General features: G+C 36.4%; 1 protein-coding gene across 1 annotated transcript in view; it reads left to right on the top strand.

The window, feature by feature from the left end:
- CFAP47 (cilia and flagella associated protein 47) overlaps positions 1-22,605 on the top strand; it is a 484,475-nt gene that overhangs the window by 411,091 nt on the left and 50,779 nt on the right. Inside the window, exons 58-60 of the mRNA XM_034649559.1 lie at positions 11,231-11,390; positions 12,846-12,940; positions 16,718-16,870. Coding sequence (XP_034505450.1) covers positions 11,231-11,390; positions 12,846-12,940; positions 16,718-16,870 — 408 coding nt within the window. The remainder of the gene's footprint in view (positions 1-11,230; positions 11,391-12,845; positions 12,941-16,717; positions 16,871-22,605) is intronic.

Raw genomic sequence — 22,605 nt, forward strand, 5'->3', positions numbered from 1 at the left:
CTCAACCTGATAAAGAACTGACTTGATAAAACTGCAGCTAATGTTAGATTCAATTTATGAAACATTGAGTACTTTCTCTGTAAAATAGGCAGCAACGCAAGGATGCCATTCTCATCACTTATTTAAAGCGATTTAAAGGAAGTCCTAATGAATACAAAATGGCAAGCAAAGGAAGCAAAAGGCAAATAGAATGGAAAGGAAGAAATAAACTGTCCCAATTTTCATATCACATGATGGTCTACCAGAGAATCCCAAGGGATCTTAAAAAAAAAAAAGTTTGTAGGAGTATTAAGTGAGTTCAGGAACGCTACAGTAAACAAGAACAAGAACACAAATCATATTTAAATATACTAGCAGTGAAAACATGGAAACTGAGTTTAAAAACATAATACCATTTATAATCTCTCCAAATAAATGCAATACTTAGAAATAAATCTAACAAAACATGTACAGGACTTATATACTAAAAATGACAAAATCAAACAACATATAAATAAATAGATACGCTGTATTCATGGGTTGTGAAACTCAATATAATAAAGATGTCAGTTCTATCCAAATTGATCCATAGGTTTAATACAATTCCTGTCAAGATGCTCACACCTTGGGGTACCTGAGTGGCTCAGTCGATTAAGCATCTGACTCTTGGGACGCCTGGGTGGCACAGCGGTTAAGCGTCTGCCTTCGGCTCAGGGTGTGATCCCAGCATCATGGGATCGAGCCCCACATCAGGCTCCTCTGCTGAGAGCCTGCTTCTTCCTCTCCCACTCCCCCTGCTTGTGTTCCCTCTCTTGCCGGCTGTCTCTATCTCTGTCGAATAAATAAATAAAATCTTAAAAAAAAAAAAAAGCATCTGACTCTTGGTTTTGGCTCAGGTCATAATCTCAGGGTCCTGGGATCGAGCCCCGAGTTGGGCTCTGCAGTCAGCATAGAGTCTGCTTGGGATGCTCTCCCCCCGCCACACTCACACATACTCTCTTGCTCTCTCTCTCAAATAAAATCTTAAAAAAAAAAAAAAAGATGATCATACCTTATGCAAATTTAACTCAACACAATGCTAAGCAAATAGTTCTTATATTTCACTAATAGCAAATTCCATAAGAGGAAAAATTAATAAATTGGGCATCATCAAACTGAAATATTTTGCTATGTAAAAGCCCATAAGATGATGATGAAATGGAAAACTACAGACTGGGAGAAGATATTTGCAGAACATGTGATAAAAGGTTAGTATCTAGAACATATAAAAAGTACAGAAAACTCACTAATAAAAATACAGTTAGGGGCTCCTGGGTGGCACAGCGGTTAAGCGTCTGCCTTCGGCTCAGGGCGTGATCCTGGAGTTATGGGATCGAGCCCCACATCAGGCTCTTCCGCTATGAGCCTGCTTCTTCCTCTCCCACTCCCCCTGCTTGTGTTCCGTCTCTCACTGGTTGTCTCTATCTCTATTGAATAAATAAATAAAATCTTTAAAAAAAAAATACAGTTAAAGTAGAACATGATCAAAGAACATGAACAGGTATTTCACCAAGGAGAATATACTGATGACCAATAAGCACATGAAGAGGTGTTCAATATAATTAGTCTTTAGGGAAATGCAAAATAAAACCATGATGAGATTTTCCTACAAACACATTGGAATGATTGCACCAAATAATGCTAACATGAAGTGTTGGGAAAGATGTAGGGAAACTGTTGCTCATACACTGCTGGTGGGAATGTAGAGGGGTACAACCATTCTGGAAAAGCGTTTGGTAGTTTTTTGTAAAAGGACATATGCAAATACTTAGCATCCAGTGGTTAGCTGCACTCATAGGAATTTATCCCAGAAAAATGAAAATTTATTTCCACGTAAAAACATGTGCATGAATGTTCATGGCAGATTTATTCATAATAGCCTAAATCTGCAAACAACCTAGTTGCCCTTCAGTGGGTGAATGAGTAAATAAATTGGTCCATCCATTGCACGAAATACAGCAATAGAAAGGAATGAAGCATTGATAAGCACAACTTGACCAAATGTCCAGGGACTTAATGCTGTGTGAAAAGGCCAGTTTCAAAAATTTACTTATGATATGATTCCATTTATTTAACATTCTTGATGTGACAAATTTACAGAAATGGAGAATAGGTTAGTGGTTGTGAGGATTCAGGGACGGAGTAAGGAGTGGAGTAGGGGTGTCTATAAAAGGTCAACCAGAGGGATCCTTGTGGTGATAAAACTTTTCTATATCTTCACTATATCAATATAAATATTCTGCGGGTCTCTTCCCCCTTTTTAAAAAAGATTTATTTATTTATTTTAGAAAGAGAGAGCTCAAGTGAGCATGCATTGGGGAGGGACAGTGGGAGAGGGAGAGAATCTCAAGCAGACTCCCTGATGAACCCAACATGGGGCTCAATCCCATGGCCCTGAGATCATGACCTGAGCTGAAATCAAGAGTTGGATCCTTAACCAACTGAGCCACTCAGATATCCCTAAATATTCTGGGTTTTATATTGTTTTATAGCTTTACAGGATGTTACCATGGGAGATGACTAGGTAAAGGGTACATGGGATCTCTCTTTCATTTCTTAAAACTGCATCTTTATAATTATTTCAAATATTTTTGTATTGTATATGGGTGATATCATATTATAGGAGAATAATCTAAAAATAAAGATATACACTGGTATCTGCAGTATCTATTGCTTAAAGGATATACTATGTGTCATTTATGTTTATATGATTGCTAATAATCAGAGCTAAATAAGCAGAGTTCTGGCATTAGCATTTATTAAGGAGACATTGATTTTTTTCCTTATAAGAGATCATTGCTATGTTTCGTGTTGATTTTAGTTAACATGTCATGTAACTTGACAATCAATAATAAAAAAGTTATTTGCAAAAGTAATATGTTTTTGAAACTAAATATTGCTATTTATGAATTAGAGAACATCTTTAAGGGTTTAGTGTTTAGGAGCAACTGGTGGCTCAGTCAATTAAGCATCCAGCTTTGATTTTGTCCCAGGTCATGATCTCAGGGTCATGGGATTAATCTCGGCATTTTGGGATTGAGCCCCGCCTCTGCGTTCAGCATGGCGTCTGCTAGAGATTCTCTCTCCCTTTCCATTTGCCCCTCTTCCTGTTCTCTCTCTCAATCTCTCTGTAAAAATAAAATAAATAAAATCCTTAAAAAAAAAAAAAAGAGCTCAGTGTTTGGTGACATTTACCGTGCATGCTGCTGCCTAACGTAAAGTATGCCCTGGTCTCCAGATAATTGTCATGAATGTTTATTAAATTATGTCCACAGCTGAGCATAATTTCACATTTTAATAAAATTTCTCTTCCTATTATGTCAGATGACCAATTTTCCACACAAATAAGCACAGGTTCCAATCACATAGATTTGTAATTATGATTTATAACATAAAGCAGGTGGATTTCGTAGCTAGTCAGTGAAGCTACTGATTTTATTGTAGAACGCAAAGCTACAGCTTTTCTTGTGCAAAGCTGTCTGGATGCCTGCCTTTTAGAAAAGTCTCTATAACCTGAAATGTAGACCCACTTGTACCACTAGACTATTTCTACGCAGAGAGCAGAAATTGAACTTACTACAATAGTTTATATAATGTCTAGGCTTATAAAATGGAACCCAAGGCACAGCCCCCCCCTTTTTTTGCCATTTTATGCAGTTTTCTTAGTTGCAGAAATATGGGTGAATATTCTAACAGAGAGAAGACTAGTATCTGCTTAGGCATTATAGGCCTTTAAGACAGGTAGAATGGTTGATAGATATATAGATGAGTAGATGGAGAAAAAGGAAAGTAGAGAAATAAATAAATTTTAAATGATGAGCTTTTGGTGGGACGTGATTTTCCTTTAGTAAAATCTGCTTATAGTAAAATTTCCTACAGTGAATTGAAACTCGGTAACTACTACTGACATCTAGCATTTCCTCTTCTCACATCTGATATTCTTCCTGTTTCACTGAAAATATAGAGTCAAATCAGAGTCTAATTGTCTGGTTCTTCCATTATACCAACCAGCCTAATTGTATTTTTATCACTGTGTCTTGCATTCCCTCCCATTATATCAGAAAAGTTCTCTATGCTCTTGTGTCCATCCCTCTACTTGTTTGCTGAATCCCACAGCTACTCAACTACATGGAACTCTGCAGGAGTTTTCCCTTTTTGTCTTCTCTATAATAATGCTTACTGTATTATTCCTATCAACATACACATGCTATAATAATAGCTCCTGATGTTAAAAAGATATGTCTCTTTTTACCCCTTACCCTTGCCAGCTACAATCCCATTTGTCTGATCACTCTTTATTGCAAAACATGGTGAAAGGTTGTCTATACTTAACTATCCTCACTTCTTATACCATTATCTTTTGTACCTAAACTAATCTGGCTGTATGCCGCATTCATCTAGATACTCTTTTTAAGTTCATCAGTTACCTAACACTGCCAGATCTTATCATCTATATGCAGTCCTCGTCTTGCCCAGCTCATGAGCTTTACTCGACACAGCTGATCTCTCAGTGTTTTGGAAACAACGGGCTTCCAGGACTTAATTCTCCTTTGATTCTCCTTCTCTCTAGTAAGTGCTCCTCATTCTCTTTTGCATGTTTCTCCCCTGTTCCTGTCCCCGTGACTTCCTGGAGGCCCAAAGCTCAGTCTCCTCTTCATTTCTAGCCACACTCATTCCCGATGAGGTCTCCTCATTCAGCCACACATGAGATTCTAAGAACTTCTAAGTTGATAGCCCCAGCTTCAACCGCTCCTTAAATCCAGGACATACAGCTACTTGCTATCTCCATAGTCCCTGCCAGGGATGTCTACAAAGCTTCTCAAACTTCCTTCGGTGCTCTGTGCAAATGACACTTTATCAAAGAGGCCTTCCTGGACCACCCTATATTAACATCCACATGACTCTCTAACCCTTTATTGTTTTAGTTACACCATACATACAAATACATTTTATTTATTGTTTGACTCCTACTCTCACCCCCTAACACATTCTGGAATGCATGACTCAGGAAAGCAGGGGATACATTTTTTTCACTGTTTTATCCCCAGTGCTTATTATAGTGCATGGCACGTAGCATTTTCTGATTGAATAAGTGAAAGTATAAAACAGGGTAGAATCAGTGTGTACTGTACAAAATGGGATTATGTGGATATAACTGGGTACCTTTGCAGTAGCAAAACCTTGATATGTACATTATATTAGCTTTTTCATAAGAGGAAAATCTCACTTAGAAATTTAAATCATTTTCTCAGTGCTAGCAAATAACAGAACAAAAATTTAAACTTCTAAAGTTCATCCTCTACACTATATCATGGAATATTCCTGTAAGTAAAGAGAGATCTTACATGCACATATGTGCATGTATGCGTGCATGTGCACATGCGTGCGTGCGCGCACACACACTACTTAGTATGGTGCAGGGGCAAGGAGGACATGGTAATTGATCAATAAAGTATATTAGTTACAGTACTAGACATTATTTTATCTTAGAATTTTCTGTGGGTGATTTTAATTGAAATTAAAATTAGCTACTTTCCAAGAAAATAATCAATTCCCTGAAATTAATTTTTTTGAATCTTATTTATCTTTTCTATTTATGAGGGAAAATGTTATCATAGAATATTATGGAATATTATGGAAGGAACATTAAGATTTTCTATTCTAAACAGGTGAAGCTCAAAACTCTTCTCTCACCAATGTCGGGTCTTATGCAGTGTGTATTTGATGGCCTTTAATCACAGAAAACTCTCTCCTTCACTGTGCATCTGGTCAGGAGGCTCTGATAGTGGATTTTTCACTCATTTTGAGCCAGCAATGAAGTGTTTACATTAAAACCAATATTTATTTTTAAAGATTTTATTTATTTATTTGACAGAGATAGAGACAGCCAGCGAGAGAGGGAACACAAGCAGGGGGAGTGGGAGAGGAAGAAGCAGGCTCATAGCAGAGGAGCCTGATGTGGGGCTCGATCCCAGAACGCCGGGATCACGCCCTGAGCCGACGGCAGGCGCTTAACCGCTGTGCCACCCAGGCGCCCCCAAAACCAATATTTTTTTAAGTGTTACTTTGTTTTTACTTTTGCTAATGAATTCTTAGACTTAAAAAGAAAACACAAAACTTCAACTTACAGGTGCTTAGTTCATGGTGTAAAACTTACCTTAAGCAATCTACTTTTTTGTGTTGAATAACTCCAAAATCTTCTTTTAAAAGTATATGTCCCAAACTGAACAATTTTTCCTAAGAAGCATGGATTTGTATCTTTTCCCCAATTACCTGTTTTAGTAAATATGACTTTCCATTTAATGCTTACTTTCTCTATACTAGTCCCTTTGATGGTATCTTCTTTGGATAATTTCTTTGTTAAATCTCAAGCATCAGCCAGCTCTTCAAAAGATAGAGTAAAGCAGCAACAGTCTGTAATCCTCGACAAAGAAAACACAATCCCTGAAATGTCCTTTTTGTTAGTCATTAGATGCCCCCATTCAGTTGACGAGATACAAACAGGAAGGGAAGAATGCTTCATCCTTTGCTTTTCCAGGACCATAGCAGCCAAATAGCAGAGTCAAGTTTCTTTATCTGCCCTGTGTTTTTTTTTTTAAGGAATTTTTTTTTTTAAGATTTTATTTATTTATTTCAGGGAGAGAAACAGAGATAGCAAGAGAGTGCACAGGCTGGGAGAAGAGGGAGAAGCAGGCTCCCCACTGAGCAAGGAGCCTGATATGGGGCTCTATCCCAGGACCCTGGGTTCATGACCTGAGCCAAAGGCAAATGTGTAACTGACTGAGCCACCCAGGCGCCCCTGCCCTATGTTTTGAGAGTCTGGAATTGGAATTTCTTTAAGCAAATTCAATGGCATCCCATAGTTCAGCCTCTAAGATGAGAAAAGATAATTTCATGGATTAGTATGCTAGGGCTGCAATTACTAAATGCTAGACTGGGTATTAAAACTGGCTTCAACAAAGTAAATTTATTTTCTCACAGTTCTGTAAGCTAGAAGTCCAAGATCAAGGAATTGGAGGTTTGGTTTCTTCCGAGGTGTCTCTCCTTGGCTTGTAGATGGTTGCCTTCTCATTGTGTCCTCACATGGTCTTTCCTTTGGGGTATGCACATTCCTGGTGTATGTCTGTATATCTGAATTTCCTCTTTTTTTAAGGACACCGGTCATATTGGACTAGGGCTCACCCTAACAGTCTTATTTTAACTTAACTGCCTCTGCAAAGGCCCTGACTCCAAATATAGTCACATTCTGAGATACAGGAAATCAGGGCTTCATCATATCAACAGCAGCCAGGGAGCAGTGACACACATAATTCAGCCCATAGCATCTCTGCAGGAACCAATGAAAGGACTGTTCTCCAAACTACCACATTAACAATTCTGTTCCCTTTTTTTACTCATAATTTAAAGATCTAAATCAGTTTTTGAAAATATAAAGTATCCAAGTAGAAAGGGAATAGATTTCATGTTTGAAAATGGTTGCTGACAAGTTATATTCATCTTGTACTCTTATTTAAAATTAAAATTTAAAACTTGTACTCTTATTTAAAATAAACCACGATAACCAAAATAATAGCATGACTTAGGGTGATAATATGTTTCTTAGTATCTCTTTGATTACCTGACATGGGCCATTCCTACTGCCATGCTAAATATTAGAAATTATGCTGTGGGAAGCAGTGATGTCATACCACTAAAGTGATTAAAAATGAATCTCCCAGGATGAAATACTTTCATTACTAAAATGAGGATTATGTTCATTTTACTCTCTTGAGAAGGTTTTCTTCTAAGAAGGCAGGAAACCTCGTAGCTATTAAAGCATTGTACAATTTCTGTATTTCAAATGGGAGATCCGTTCATAAATATTTCTAACACCTTTAATCAAAAGCAATCAAAAGAGCAGTTTTAAAATATACTGAATAAAATTTGAATGCTAAATGCAACAGGGCCATAGGAGATTTCAAAGGCAAAACAATAATATCACACTTTGTAATGTTTCTCAGATACTAAGCATGAAGTATTATCAGGGTTTTGAAACTTCTATAAATAATGTCTACCTCTCAAAAGATATAAGTCCATAAGTTAATTATGTAAAATAAAATGTGCATATTTCCCCTCCTCGCAGATACTTATTAGGGTTTTGAACTTGAAGAATGATAACTGTAATAGAAAAAAGTAAATATAGGTGTGGTTAGTTTGTGTGGTTATCATATGGAAATGGGATAAAACAGAAAGAGATAAGCTCAGAAAATGTTTTGAGTTTAGAATATGTTTATCAACGTAATGAGTATAATAATCATCGTAATAGCTGGATTTCCTTGTCAGAAGGTAGAAAAAAATGGATATGGTTTCTCTCAGCTTCCTGCTAAATACATTCAAAGATACTGAAATAAGCCTTTAGCAAGACTGAGAACGAAAACTGGCAGAAAAGCTATTCCAAGAACCTAGAAGCACCTAATACAATGCCCAGCTGAGAAATATAAAATAAAGGCCATGTGCTTGCTCTTGGATAGATCGTGAATAGGCAAAAATGTCAGTTATCCCCAAAGTATAAATGTAGGGTGATTCTATTAAATGTACTATTTGCCACTCCATCCATTTCCTGGAGCTAACTAACTGTTCATTCCAAGTATAGAAAAATTCTCTTTAAAAAATGAGCTGGAGGAAGAGGGAGGCAGTTAGTCCCGCTAGAAAATAAAGCATCCATAATTACAACAACATGGCATGTACAAATGAAGCGAAAGAAAGACTGAAGAAATCTAGGGAATTCAGAAAAAGAGTAAAATATGTATGGACATGCCATGAAAGCAACATTTCAAGTCAATGAATTTTTAAATAAGTGCTTTTGTATAATTAGTCCCATATAGAAAATCAGTAACGTTAGATATATTCTTCATTTCATATGTATGGATAAATCACAAATGGATCAAGTAACTATAAAAGCGAAAGCATATAGGTATTAGAAGAAAACATGGGTAGATTTTTTTTATAAGGTAGAAGTGAGGACAGCTTTCCGGTCTCTACTCAACGTGTTGCACAGGATAATGGGAAAACCACAGAAAATAAAACTCATTTGTAAGACACAAAATGAACTTGATAAATTCTCAAAGTTCTTTTCAGTGTTAAATTTAAGTGATTTCATGGAAGTGAATAGTACCACAGTGATTCTTACTATTCAAACATATAAGAAAAGTGAAGGAGACTTATGATCACTTCAGCAGGGAACTTTTTCTACTTACAGACCAGTAAAACGTTACAGCCACAAATAGGCTACTGGATTTTTAACTAAATGGGTGTATTTATCATAGCATTGTCTTTGCATACTTTCAATTCAAACATTATAAGGAAGCACGGTGTTGGCAATCAATTGCCTTTTTGTATCCCTGTCGTGGCTCCTTACACCATCTAAATGTCTAGGTTTTATTTTTCGTCATACTAAAATTTATTTTTAGTGATAACAGAATTTTGTAAGGGTAAATGATCATTTCTAAACTTGATTTGTTTGGGGATGCGTGGATGGTTTATTCCACTCAGCTCTTGCTCTTTTTATTCTTATTCCAACCCTTTATCCTATCCTCTTGCTGCTTTTATCCATTTGAATGCAACATTAAACATCTAGAGTTCATGAAGACAAAGTTGAAGGTGGCAGACATTGTTTAGATATCTTGGTAAGCAACACAGTCTTTCACTGGGACCTTGGCAAGTTTTTTAACCAAATTGTCTCACTTTCTCCACCTCTAAAATGAGAAACATAGTAGCGTGTAACTTGCAGTGATTTTCTGAGAATGAAGTGAGGTATTGTGTGAAAAATACTTAGCACAGAGCTTGACATATAGCAAGTATTCAATAAATATTAAGTAGTAATCGTATTAATTATTAACTATTATTAACTATGCAATGAGACAGAACATTTTCGTTTCATGAAGGAGTAAAATTTAAAATTTAAAAGTTTATAAGAATTTTCAGTTGGGATGTTTTGCAGAGGTGCCATTTTCTAATTCCTTTCTTGATGTTCTTAATAGTTCAGTACAGTGTTCTTAGCTGAAACAAAATGGCTTTGAAAATCCTTGGTTTTATAACAAAGAATTGAAATAACCAGAATACAGTCAACAATCTCTTCTTTTCTTATAAAGAAATAGTGTTACTCTTCAAAATAAAGGAAGACAGCCATCCATCGGAAATCCTCACTGCTTTAAATAGCCAGAAGCTCGCCACACTTCCCACCTCTCAATACTTGTCCAATAGGTAGGACGCATTGTTTTTCAAAGTGTGGCTGCATGACCATCTGCTTCTGAAATGCATAAGGAGCTACTTAAACATGCAGCTTTGGGGCCCCAGCCCAGACTGAATAAGTCAGAATCTATAGGTGGAGCTTAGCAGGCTCCTGTCTTAACAAGTTTTGCACGTAATTCTTATGTAAAGGTTGAGAAATTTGAATTTTATTAGAACACAAGAAAAATGCTGTCAGTTTTTCCGTCTTCTGTTTTTACAACCTGGAGTCGATCCCCCTTTCTTTCACAAATGAGCTTTGGCTTCCCTTATGGACCAATTAAATAAATGAACAGTTTACTGGTAACAATTTTAGTACTCTAAGCAGAAACCTGGAGCTGTTATGGTCTAGAAAAAAAAATACACAAAGTAATAAAAGGGTCAAAAATAGCTGTACTTTGGCTTTTGCAAAATGTAGTAAGACTTGGGGGGGGGCACCTGGGTGGCTCAGTTGTTTAAGCATCTGCCTTCCAGCTTGACCTAGGGCTCCCTGCTTAGCGGGGAGTTTGCTTTTCTCTCTCCCTCTGCCCCTCCCCCCATCTCATGTGCGCACGCACGCGTTCTCTCTCTCTCTCTCTCAAATAAATAAATAAAATCTTTTTTAAAATGTAGTAAGACTTGGAAAGACTCATGGGTTTTATGGTTTTTTTATCACTCTGGGAAACCCAAGCTATCACTTACAACATTTCCTCATCCCTTCCAGCCTCCTCAGGAGAAGCTTCTTGCCTCAGGATAAAATGTGTTTTTTAATAGGGCTGATGGCATTTGAGGAAAATTAGTGAAGCCAGTGAAGTGCACTTATAATTTAGCATAAAGCATTTTCTTGCTCAGGAGTGATTTTGAAAAATTGATAGTAAGGAAAGAAACTAAGAGATTATTTTTGGCTGTTAAAATTATATTCTGGAAATGGTTACCACATTAAAAATTATTTCTGTGTTTTTTACAGGAATCACATTGCCTCCTAAAGGGAATATAGATATCCCGGTGTTATTTATGCCCAACGTTATGAAATTACACAGAACAATGGTCATTGTTGAAATGATGAGGGCAAATAGAGAAAGTTGGCCTATTGACAATTTTGATGAATTGAGCACAGAGATGAAAAGGTAACTTTTAAATAAGGACACTGAATGAAAATGATTTTATTTTGCCTGGTGCTGACACGATCACTTTCTTTTCTATGTTATGCAATGTAAAAGTTCATGATTTTATATTCTCTGAAGTATTGAGATTTATATGTTCAGAAGAGGAAAATACATTTGTTATATGGGTATATATCATTTGACATTCAGAGGGATTTGAGGTTCAGAGTGATGAACAAGTCACCCTTAAGTATCATGTTAGTGAATCAGAATCACAGACAGGCAAAGGGACTCTTTTGGACTGGGAAAATAGTTACTGCTGAGACAACAAATAATAAATCTCTAGGGAACAACCTGAAGCAGCTTGTCTTGGCGGAGTCTAAGACTGGTGATGCTGGCATTCACCAAGGGATGGCCCTGTGCCAGGTGGGTATGACACCCTGAGGAAATGTCGCCATGGCTACTGCCATTTCCTGTGTCACTACTAGGATGCAGATTGCTTGTGCCCTCTTTGCTTCACTGAAATTCAAGCAAACTCCAATAATGGTACAAAATGTATATGTCTTCTCTGCCTTTATAGTTTCATTAAATAATGATCTAGAAGCCTTAATTAAAAAGAAATTCTTACTTTGTCCTACGTGTGGATATTTCTTCTCCACATTTAAAACAATTCTTTTCTGTGAGCCCATTAGTGTCCATTCTGCCTCGATGTTCACCATTCCGACAGTCAAGACTGCCTATGTATTTGTGGGTCCCAATGTAAAATGAAAATGAGGGGGCCCTCCTTCCAAACTGGTTGAGAATTTCAAGACAGTTACAGTGGTGTATTAAACAGGCATGGAACAATTCTAGGTGTGCGGTCCTTGTGCTGTTTGTTGCACAAGTCACGTGCTCATGAAGCTGGTCCTGCTGCTGTGTCTTAGATTTCATTTTTAACAAGAGAAGCCCATTTTCAACAATGACCAGAACCATTTTGTACTATTGCTGTTGTCTTGATGGTGTATGATGGACTTAGAATATTTTGACTAATGCCCTCTTTCTTTTAACCAATAACCCCCAAAAGTAAAGTCTTTGTCACTTTCTGAAGTCCTGTACTTAATGGTATTATTTTGTGTTTTGCCTGTCCAATTTAGAATATAACCCGTAGGAACTGTATAACATCTGATTAATCATGTTTTAGTCTCATGAATAAATACCAATACCAACTTTAAAAAGCAGGGAAAAGTTCTTCATTTTTAACTTACATCTCACAATCATTGTGTTACATTTTTCATTGTGATAATTTCCTAGGGTTTGCTTTGAAAGTTTCTGCAAAACATTTGCAGAAAATGTTTTGTATGTCATAGTTTCTCTCTACCGAAGTTTAAATTCATGAGCTTTGCTAAAATACCATTAAGTTAATAACAAATATTCTCTTCTATGCTAAAATTGAAAGCGTTCCTGTTTTTGTTCACTCTTCCTAATTTAATTTCTCATTAGAACTATGGGAATAGAAAGTGGAGAAATCCAAGCAATACACTGGATATACCCTATTCTTGGACTTCCACAGGTAGTACATCCTAAATTCCCTCAAGGTACGTATATTTTAGAGTCAGAGAACACCAAGATTCTGAGTGATTTTAGAGGCTCCTTTAATCCCATTTTTTCTTGTACAAGCAAGAGAACTAAGGTCCAGAGAAAGTAAGTGGTGAAGTGAACAGTCCTACTGGTAGGAGCGCCAGGACTGAATCTGGTCTCCTAATTGTAAGTCCAATGATCTTTCCACCAAACCACACCATTTCCTGTTCTTCCTGTTGGTGAAACCTCGAAATCAGCTAAGATAGAAATAACATAACTTCAGGCCCCTTTATCCCGCATTCTGTGAGGCCCTTGGAGCCCTGCTCTAGGCCTATAAGATTCCCAGGTACTTTGGTTGTTGGGTCACACTTACTTGCCAGATTCCAGCTTCTGTGTAAGTCTCATCCAAGAACTATCCTATGGGGACACTGATCCCTCTATTCTCTGTTGTCCCAGACACTAAACTTACATGATGTCCTCCAAAAACCAGTCAGAATGTACTGAAGTTTTCAAGGAGGTTTATTTCGCTACCATACACACAACATAAAATCCCTACTCTTAAAATGCCTTTCTTTTTCTCACCGACCCCTCTTTTTGTTTCCCCTACTCCGAACTTCTCTCAAGTTTCTGTGTGTTCTCCTTCCCCAATACTCTTCTCACTTCTTCTATATTCCTTGATTTTCCCAATTTCTTCCCAGAGTAAGCCTAAGAAATGCAATTCCTCTTGGATATTCATAAAGCAACCTTTTACCAGGCCTTGCACATGGTTCTTCATAACTAAGGAACGCTGAATTGCTCAGCCCTGCAAAGAGATCTCTCTTTTGGAGCCACTCTCTTGAGCAACACAGATGACCTGAAAGAAGTCTTGAAATTTTGAATTTTTCTTCTCCTTCCAGTACCAATTTTTGGTAGTGAAACAGAGTTAGTCCTGTACTGGCATATATTATGTCACCACACTTCAAAAGAAGAGAAAATAATAAGTTTTGCTTGTGGATAACAGCATTTCCCCAGATACACTGAAGGCCAAGGTTACATATTGCCTTAAGTCGTTTAATTTTAAAATCCACATATCTAGCACTACCTTTGACAGTAAATGTCATTTGTTTTACTTGAAGTATTTTTGCTCTTAAGTTAAAAAATTATCAACACATAAATGTTTCAAATATACTAAATTATCTTCTGGAATGCTTCACAAACATGCCAAAATGTTTCTTTAATTTCCTTTTGGAAGATAATTGTTTGTATACTTTCCATAGTGCTGAACGGTCCAAAATTTATAATACAGTCATCTGATCAAAGTGATGTAATAAACCCTAGACATTCTTCTGTTGAAATACTAATAACAACATTGCTCCTGTTGACTGCAGACACAGTTTTGTTTTTCCCAAAGGTTTAAAGCAGATTTTTTTTTAGTCTGAAACAAAGCCTATGAAAACATAAAAGCATAAATTTCTTGCACCATTTTCTTCAAAGAAAGTTCAACATGCTGCAGAAACATAAAAGGCATTTTCCATCAAGTCACTTCTTTTGGTAATTACTCGATTTTTAAATGAAGTGTGAGTTCTATAAATACCCTGTGTTGCTTTAGCACAAGCCAGCAGTACCATCAGTGCTCTGAAACAGATTGTGTACTAGTTATTAAATCATTGTAGCAGAAGTCTAAAGCCTGCTCTAGTAATTATTTTCGTCTACAGATGCCCTTGAGAAAACAATGAGTACAATTATATAAATACACATTGCTTACTTTCCGTACAGTCCATCCTTCGTTCTTATGAACACAGCAGAGAGAACCTATTGCTTTCCCTGCTCGGCTGCATCACCATCGATGCTTACTGTTTCTCTTCTGCTTTTCTGTCTGTCACTCAGGTCATTCTTGAACCCGGGGTACTTGTCGTTCTGTGAGCCACCTTTTCTTTGTGTGTGTTCCTATATGCTCCTATTCGTTGGGGCAGATAATTGGAAAAGGACTCTACTGCTGTCACAGTGTGAAGACAATGGAGCGTGAATCCATTGTGATTGAGTAATCCGTGCATTGCCAGGGCACTGATTTCCAAAGGACTTAGAGGACAAGACTGGTGACATGATACTAATTGTAACTTTGATCACACTAATTTCCGATTTAATGCTTTAAGATTGAAGCTAATTAAAACCAGAGAAGCCTGTATGTTTTCCTCAATCATTTCAACCTTCTTAATTTACATCTTATATTTCTCTACTTATTCTAAGTTCAATATGTTCAATATCAACCTGTAAGTTTTAGAATTAAAAATAAATTTATGTTAGATATTTATAAACATGGCGTGTATTGTGAAAAAACATAAATCTGAGGACATTACCCAGTTGTGCAGTTTAGATGAATGTATTATTATTGATGCTACAACAGTATAGTGTAATACACTTTAAAAGCTTTTTTATATTATGATTCCCTTTTATCCCCTATAGTAAATTTATGATTTACGTGCATCTGATTGATAAAAATATAGCATCTAACATATATATATATATAATCTTTTCTAAAGGTTTATTAATTTATTTATTGGAGGTGAGGAGAAGCAGAGGGAGAAGGAAAGAGAGAATATCAAGTAGACTCCCTACTAAGTGTGGAGCCTGACATGGGTCTCAGTCTCACAACCCAGAGATCATGACCTGAGCCAAAATCAAGAGTCAGACGCTTAACCAACTGAGCCACCCAGGTTCTCCAAGCATCTAATGTATTTTTGAGAAATAATATATTTATTTATATGCACTCTAGTGTACTTGCCCCATGATATTATAGAGCTAATGCCAAAGGAATGCCTTAATGCTCCTTTGTATAATTAATAGTTGTACATAGAAACACTATTTTGGTTTCTCACAAGATCACTGACAACTTCTCCTGTACTTAATGTAAGAAAACATTGAAATTTAATATATATATATAAAAATATATAAGGATTCAGGGGCGCCTGGGTGGCTCAGTCGGTTGAGCATCCAATTCTTAGTTTCAGCTCAGGGCATGATCTCATGAGTCATGGGATGGAGCCCTGCATCAGGCTCCCGGGCTCCCCGCTCAGCTGGGGGTCTGCTTGAAGATTCTCTCCCTCTGATCCTCACCCCATTTGTGCTCTCTGTCTCTTTTTCTCTCTCTGTCTCAAATAAATAAATCTTTAAAATATATATATAAAGTTTTAATGCTGTATATTAAATTAATATTATAATCACATTTTAACATTAATTTTAAATAATTCATTACATTTTTCTTTTTAACTGTTAGTGTATTTTATGAATTTAAAAGCAGTTCATAGAAGAAAATCAAAATATTTTACTGACATAATTTAAATATGAATTTTAAGGTGCATGTGAATAAAGAACAGGAAATATTTTTGAAGTGTTATTACAAAATAAATGCTACAGAACTTATTTTTTAAAATTATTTGAAGGCATTTGCTGTAGTATTACTATGTAAGTAGAGTTTGGTATTTGCTACAATGAATATACAGATAGCTGAAAAATTCACGTGTTCCTGACCACCAGTTGAATTATTGATAAGACTAGGTCAGTTCCTGAATCAAATTTTACTTCCTAATATAATGTTCTGTAATCTAGTGTATATCTTCCAGGTTAATCTCTGTCATGCTATTTTTATATACTATTTAATATTCTTATTTGCTTCCAAAATGTCAATGTATATAGATATTACATGAGTGTGTGTGTGTGTTAATGCCAGATGCAATAAGTCAAAGTATGCGAAAAGATATTTTTCATGACATAATTCATTTTCTTCCATCTCAACTGGAAATATTTCTCTCCTGTAGTTGTCATAAAATGTCAGTCCAGGAAACGCATAGAACAGCAGGTGGAAGTCACGCTGACTGGTGCTTTTTTGGGAGGAAATCCTATCTTAGATGCGACAGATTTTGTAGTGATTCCAAAAAAACATTCATTTAATTCTTCCGAAGATACTGATGGTAAGAGAACCATAGTCATGGATATAAAAAATGATAATAAATAAAAAGTCAATTTCCTTGAATTGCAGGTTGCTGATTCTTCAGTTACACGAAAATCCACACCCAATTTGTTTCAGTTACAATATATCTTTAAAATAGTGCTCAGCAAGTGTTCAGTGGTGTTTGTTCTCCTCACGTAGTGGTTATTTCCAAAAGGAAAATAATTATAGTTGTTAATGGAGTTATAAGAATAGATTATGAATTCTGTCATCAGTGACAAGAAAAAAAGCTGTAATAACTAATTTCCGTGTTCCTTCACTTTTAATCTCTTCCTTTACTCTCTTTCTGATTTAAGGAATATGATTGAAACCATGTCTTGCAGCTTTAAATTCAGAAACACAACCTTGAATAAAATGTTCCTTATTTAAAGAAATCAAAAAGTTGACATAAATTAGATGCCATCCCCAAATAAATTTTGTATAATAATCCCCCTGGCATTTTAAGTCTTAAAGAAAACTTCAACAAGTTAATATGAAGATCTGGCAAAATCAAATCCCAGTGATGCAAGGTTTATTTTTCAGCTGTCTTCCAGATGAACTGAGGTAGAATGCTTCTATTTCACATTGAAAGGGAAATTTCCTATGGTAGTATTTTATTAAAATCAAGGGGGAGAATCAATGTTTATGTATTATTTAAAAAACAAATTGACAACAAAAATAAGTATGAAATTCCTGCAGAAACAAAATATCTTCCCTAGTTTTCTCATTCGTATCTGTAGTTTTTTACTTTGATCTTAGTATTGTTATCTTTTGTCTGATTTCATTAATTCAGTGATAAAAGAATATAAATGAGATATAACTGAAGAGAGACCAAATATATGAGTATAGAAAGGGTATATAAGAGTAAAATAGTTTTTGGGGCGTCTGGGTGGCACAGCGGTTAAGCGTCTGCCTTCAGCTTAGGGCGTGATCCCGGCATTATGGAATCGAGCCCCACATCAGGCTCCTCCGCTATGAGCCTGCTTCTTCCTCTCCCATTCCCCTTGCTTGTGTTCCATCTCTTGCTGGCTGTCTCTATCTCTGTCAAATAAATAAATAAAATCTTTAAAAAAAAAAAGAGTAAAATAGTTTTTAATTTTTTATAATATTGACTATTTCTATTAAATAAGTGCTCGTTTTAAACAATTCCAGAAATTTCTGAAGTGATATGCATAGCCACCCTCAACTCAAGTCAGTCCTACGTAGATGGTTGTTACAACTTAATAAATTTGATATATACCGTCTTATGCTTCCAGCCATACCTGAGGGGTGGAAACATGCTAGGAATTTAACCAGCTATTTTAACCAAGACCAAATAACAATGACAAACAAGACAGGCTTATTTCTTATTTTTTCTTTTCTTTTCTTTTTTTTTTTTTTTTTAAGATTTTATTTAGTAGAGAGAGCGCGGCGCACACACCCATGCGTGGGGGAGGGGCAGGCTCCCCGCTGAGCAGGGAGGTAAGGTGGAGCTCATCCCAGGACCCTGAGATCATGACCTGAGCCAAAGGCAGATGCTTAACCAACTGAGCCACCCAGGCGTCCTTCATTTCTCTTTCACATGAAAGCCTGGACTTGTAGGCGGTCCAGGGAGTGTGGTGCCTGTGTCCCTTGAGATCATCCGGGGACCCAGGTTCCTTTTCTCTTGTTGTTCCCCCAACCCCTGTGTTGTCTTCATCTGCATGTCAGTTGGTGCAGTCCCATCTGCAGTGGAGAGCAAGTGGGTTCCCTTTAAAGCCAGAACCTGAAGATGCACGCATCATTTCTACTTGCATCTCATTGGTCGGAACTCAGTTATATGGACACGTCTAGCAGCAGTTGAGGCTGGGAAATGTAATCTCTTTATCCCAGGCCTAGATAAAATTTGGGGACTTTCTATTACTAAAAAAGAAGAAAGGAAAAAATAAATATTGGGAAGACAATGAGCAGTCTCTGCCATATTTTATTTACTGTGAACTGATAAAATCTATCTATGGTCAATCCATCCAAAAGTACTTGATAAAAACTTATTACACATTAAGTATTTTTCTGGACCTGGAAACTCATACCCCCCATATCTCTCCTACCCTGAAACTTATGTCCCCACTGTTTAGGATAGAGTTTCAGTCACTTTCTGGGCAGCATGTCAAATCCCCCACTGTTTATCTTCATTTGTTGAAGCTGTAATATGTAAAGCTGGAGTATTTTTTTTGCTTGCTTTTCTCTGCATGCCTGCTTTTGTCTCTTCTCCGGCCCACTTTCTCTGCCTACTCATCAACTTATACAAATGGCTCAGTCATGATCAGTCAACCCTCTTTCACTTTTCCGGACACCCCTTGGTGTCTTCCAAAATAGATCATTCAAACTAGGATTTTGTTTTGCAACCAAGCATTCTGACAGTAAATACAGAAGAGGATCTGGAAATAATATTTCTTAAATGAATTTCAAGAATGTCAGAACAATCTCCCCCACATGCTCTCCTTATATGATTTGGAAGAATATTTTAAAAACTGAAGATGGAATTACGAAATGAATACCTATGTCATTGTCATGAACAATCTCCCCCACATGCTCTCCTTATATGATTTGGAAGAATATTTTAAAAACTGAAGATGGAATTACGAAATGAATACCTATGTTAGATGTACCCAATATACTTAATAATCTTTGGAATAAAATCTTTGGAATTACAAAAAAAATAGTTCACACTAATTATTGTCTTTTTATTGACTAGCTAGATGTTGATAATATGAACTGTGTGCATTAAGGAAATATTAAGTTGCACAGTGAGACATTTAATTTTTGATTATGTTAATTTATTTATTTATTTATTTTTTCTCTTTGATTAAATTTTAGTTTTGTAATTGCAGAAATGTCAACTTAATCATAGACTGCTTAAATTTATAAAAAATGAAAACTTATATGAGGAGGGGAATTTTCTATTGCAAGTCTGTTCAATTACTCTTTATTTTAAAGAATGCCTGTTCATAATGAAATCAGACTGATGGAAACCATTTCCATTTATCTCAGAAATGTTATTATAAGTTTAATACAGATTTTGCTTTAATGAATCATGTATTAGCATTAGAGAAACGTAGGAATTACAGTTTTTAAGTAAATGAAACCCTGCCGACTTTCTTTTCTTCAACCAATAGATAATACTAAAGGGAATTCTGATTGTTTATGCAGATCACAGATAAAAATATCAGTGTAGATTAACCTCAGAGTTCAAATGTGTTAACACAACTGTCAATTTCCAGTGATAAATAAATGTAAGCACTTTTTTATTGAAATGGAACATATTTTAATAAGCAGCCAACTTATAGTAAGTGTACCCCAGTAAATGTCCAGTACCTTTCTGAAGCGAGGTAGTTGTTTTGTGTGTCATCCTGCTGTGCTTAAGTGGGTTTTAATAACTGAGTGTTCAAACCTTGATTTCTATTTGAAATCTATCCTGTTGAAGGCAAAACGTTGATATTTCTGTGACATTGTAACGGAAGGCAAAAAATTGTTCATATGCAGGAACCATTTTAATATGTTCTTGCTACATTAAATTACTTATACCTTTGTTAGGTTGCAAGCTAAAGAAATTATAATTCTGATAATAGAAATTGATTAAATGTCATTACTGGAAAAAAGCCCACTTCCTTCTATATAAGCAGGGTCTATAAGGAATCTGTCAATTTCGGGAGGTTTGAAAGGCATGTTAAGAAAATGGCTCTTGAAAATACACCTTTTGGTATGGCTCGTATTTCACTGCTTCATTACTTTTCATGATGAGAAATAATACTTAGTGCTGAAAATAACAATTTGGAAGGATTGCAGGCTTATCTCTTCCAATGAGTCCCTCTAAAATAGCTTTTTCTGTGCTCAATACTACCAGGCTCAAGAAGTTTATCTATTTTCTGGCTAAAGACATTTTAATTTGTGAATGTTTCTGTTCTGAAGCATGTCCTATATAGAAGTAGATTTGCTCAGTCCCCTCCCAAACTTAATGTTTTTCTCTGTCTTTATGGTACCTGAATATTTGATAAATCCATCAACCTCTCCTTTGTCTGGGTTTCTTAAAGGCTTCTGGTAATAACTTGATTCCTTTCCGTACACGTATTCGAAAGATATAACCAACTTGCCTACACTCTGTAAGTCTACCTGCTTGCCTTTCCCTTCTCACCTATTTCTGTAAGGACAGGTCTGACCACAAAGTCTGAATACTATTTTAGTCTTCAGTATATGCAAAGGCAAGCGTTCAAAAGAATCATGTTGGTCACGCCAGTTTTTCCTTCCTATGGTCCCTTAAATCCATTATGGTGGAAATTAAAAAACTGTCTTGGACTATGATGGGGTTTTAGGTATGATCACTCATTAAACCCTTATATTCCCTCATCCAGGTTTATAACCAAAAGAGAAGTAGATTAGAAATAAGGCAGATGGAGATCAAAAGGTTACCTCTATTGATTATAAAGGTGAACTGAAAAGTGACTTGGCACTATGGACTCGTTGGGGTTTATTAATACCTTTCGCCAAAATGAAGTGCATTCATCCCAGACTAGCCAGTTGTAGACTCCTGTCAGGAGCAAACAACCTACACATGAAGTAGGAGGAGAAAGTACATATTCTGGATTCAAGACATTAGGAAAGAAAAAGGTCTGCTCATCTGCTCACATTCCATTCCTTCACCCATATTCACTGATCAGATATGTTGCTACCCACCCCCCACCCATGGCAAGCCATGATGGGGGAGGCAGATTGATGCTGAGATTTTTTTTTTCCTCCTATACTTTTCCTCTCTTGTGAGTGAATAGACCCTTCTATGTAAACACAGTAAGTAGGAGATCAGAATCCCCAACACTCCCTATCAATCTCCTTTTATCTTCATCATCTTTCCCTAAGCGTCCAAAAAACCTTACCAAGCTTCGTTAAATGAAAATGCTAGGACCTCTCTGGTCTCCTTCCACCCTGATTCCTCACACACACTGTTGACTTAACCAGGATTGATCACCTTCATATTTTTTTCATTCAACAACAATCTTGAGAGCATCTTTGCGGCCAGATACTTTGCTGAGCCCCAGAGATGCCAAAATTAATAAGACACAGAGGCTGTTGTTAAGGAATTGAAAGAACATCTGTCCAATGTGTCGGATTTATGCACCTGCAGTATTTAAATCAATTGGTATTGCCCTACTGGAGTAATATTATACGTGGATATTTAGACCGTATTTTGCAATGTCACTTCTATAAGATTACAAATTATTCTCTGTGGGCATAATCTCCCCCATAATTGTATTTATTCTTCGTACATAATTCTTGGTCTATGCATTTTTCGTTCCTCCCTGGGAATTAGTCCAGGGACTACCTCTATGAGACTTTTTCTCTGGGAATGGTTTTATTGTTTAACTGCATATCAGATTCATGCCTCTTCCTTTTATTTTCCAAATGTTCTATAACATGAGGCCATTGTTCTTTGATTAATCTGTTATCTTTTCTGGGTGTCAGATTTGCTAATTTATGTGTCACATTGGTCTCTTTTCCGTCATCTTGCTGTATGTTGTTTGCATGTCATATGTAAATTCTCCTGCCCTGTTTGGTCTCTAATCACAAACGGTTCCTGAAAAACCTGTCATTGGTCCTTCCATGATCCTATCTTGGCCTCCAGATTTGATCCTTTCCTCTGCTTTTGTTCATTTTACTTTCTTTGCTCAAATCACTCTGTTAAGGCTTCTGTCCTAAACTGTTCTAATG

The sequence above is a fragment of the Ailuropoda melanoleuca genome, chromosome X (assembly GCF_002007445.2).
Source record: "Ailuropoda melanoleuca isolate Jingjing chromosome X, ASM200744v2, whole genome shotgun sequence".
NCBI lineage: Eukaryota > Metazoa > Chordata > Mammalia > Carnivora > Ursidae > Ailuropoda > Ailuropoda melanoleuca.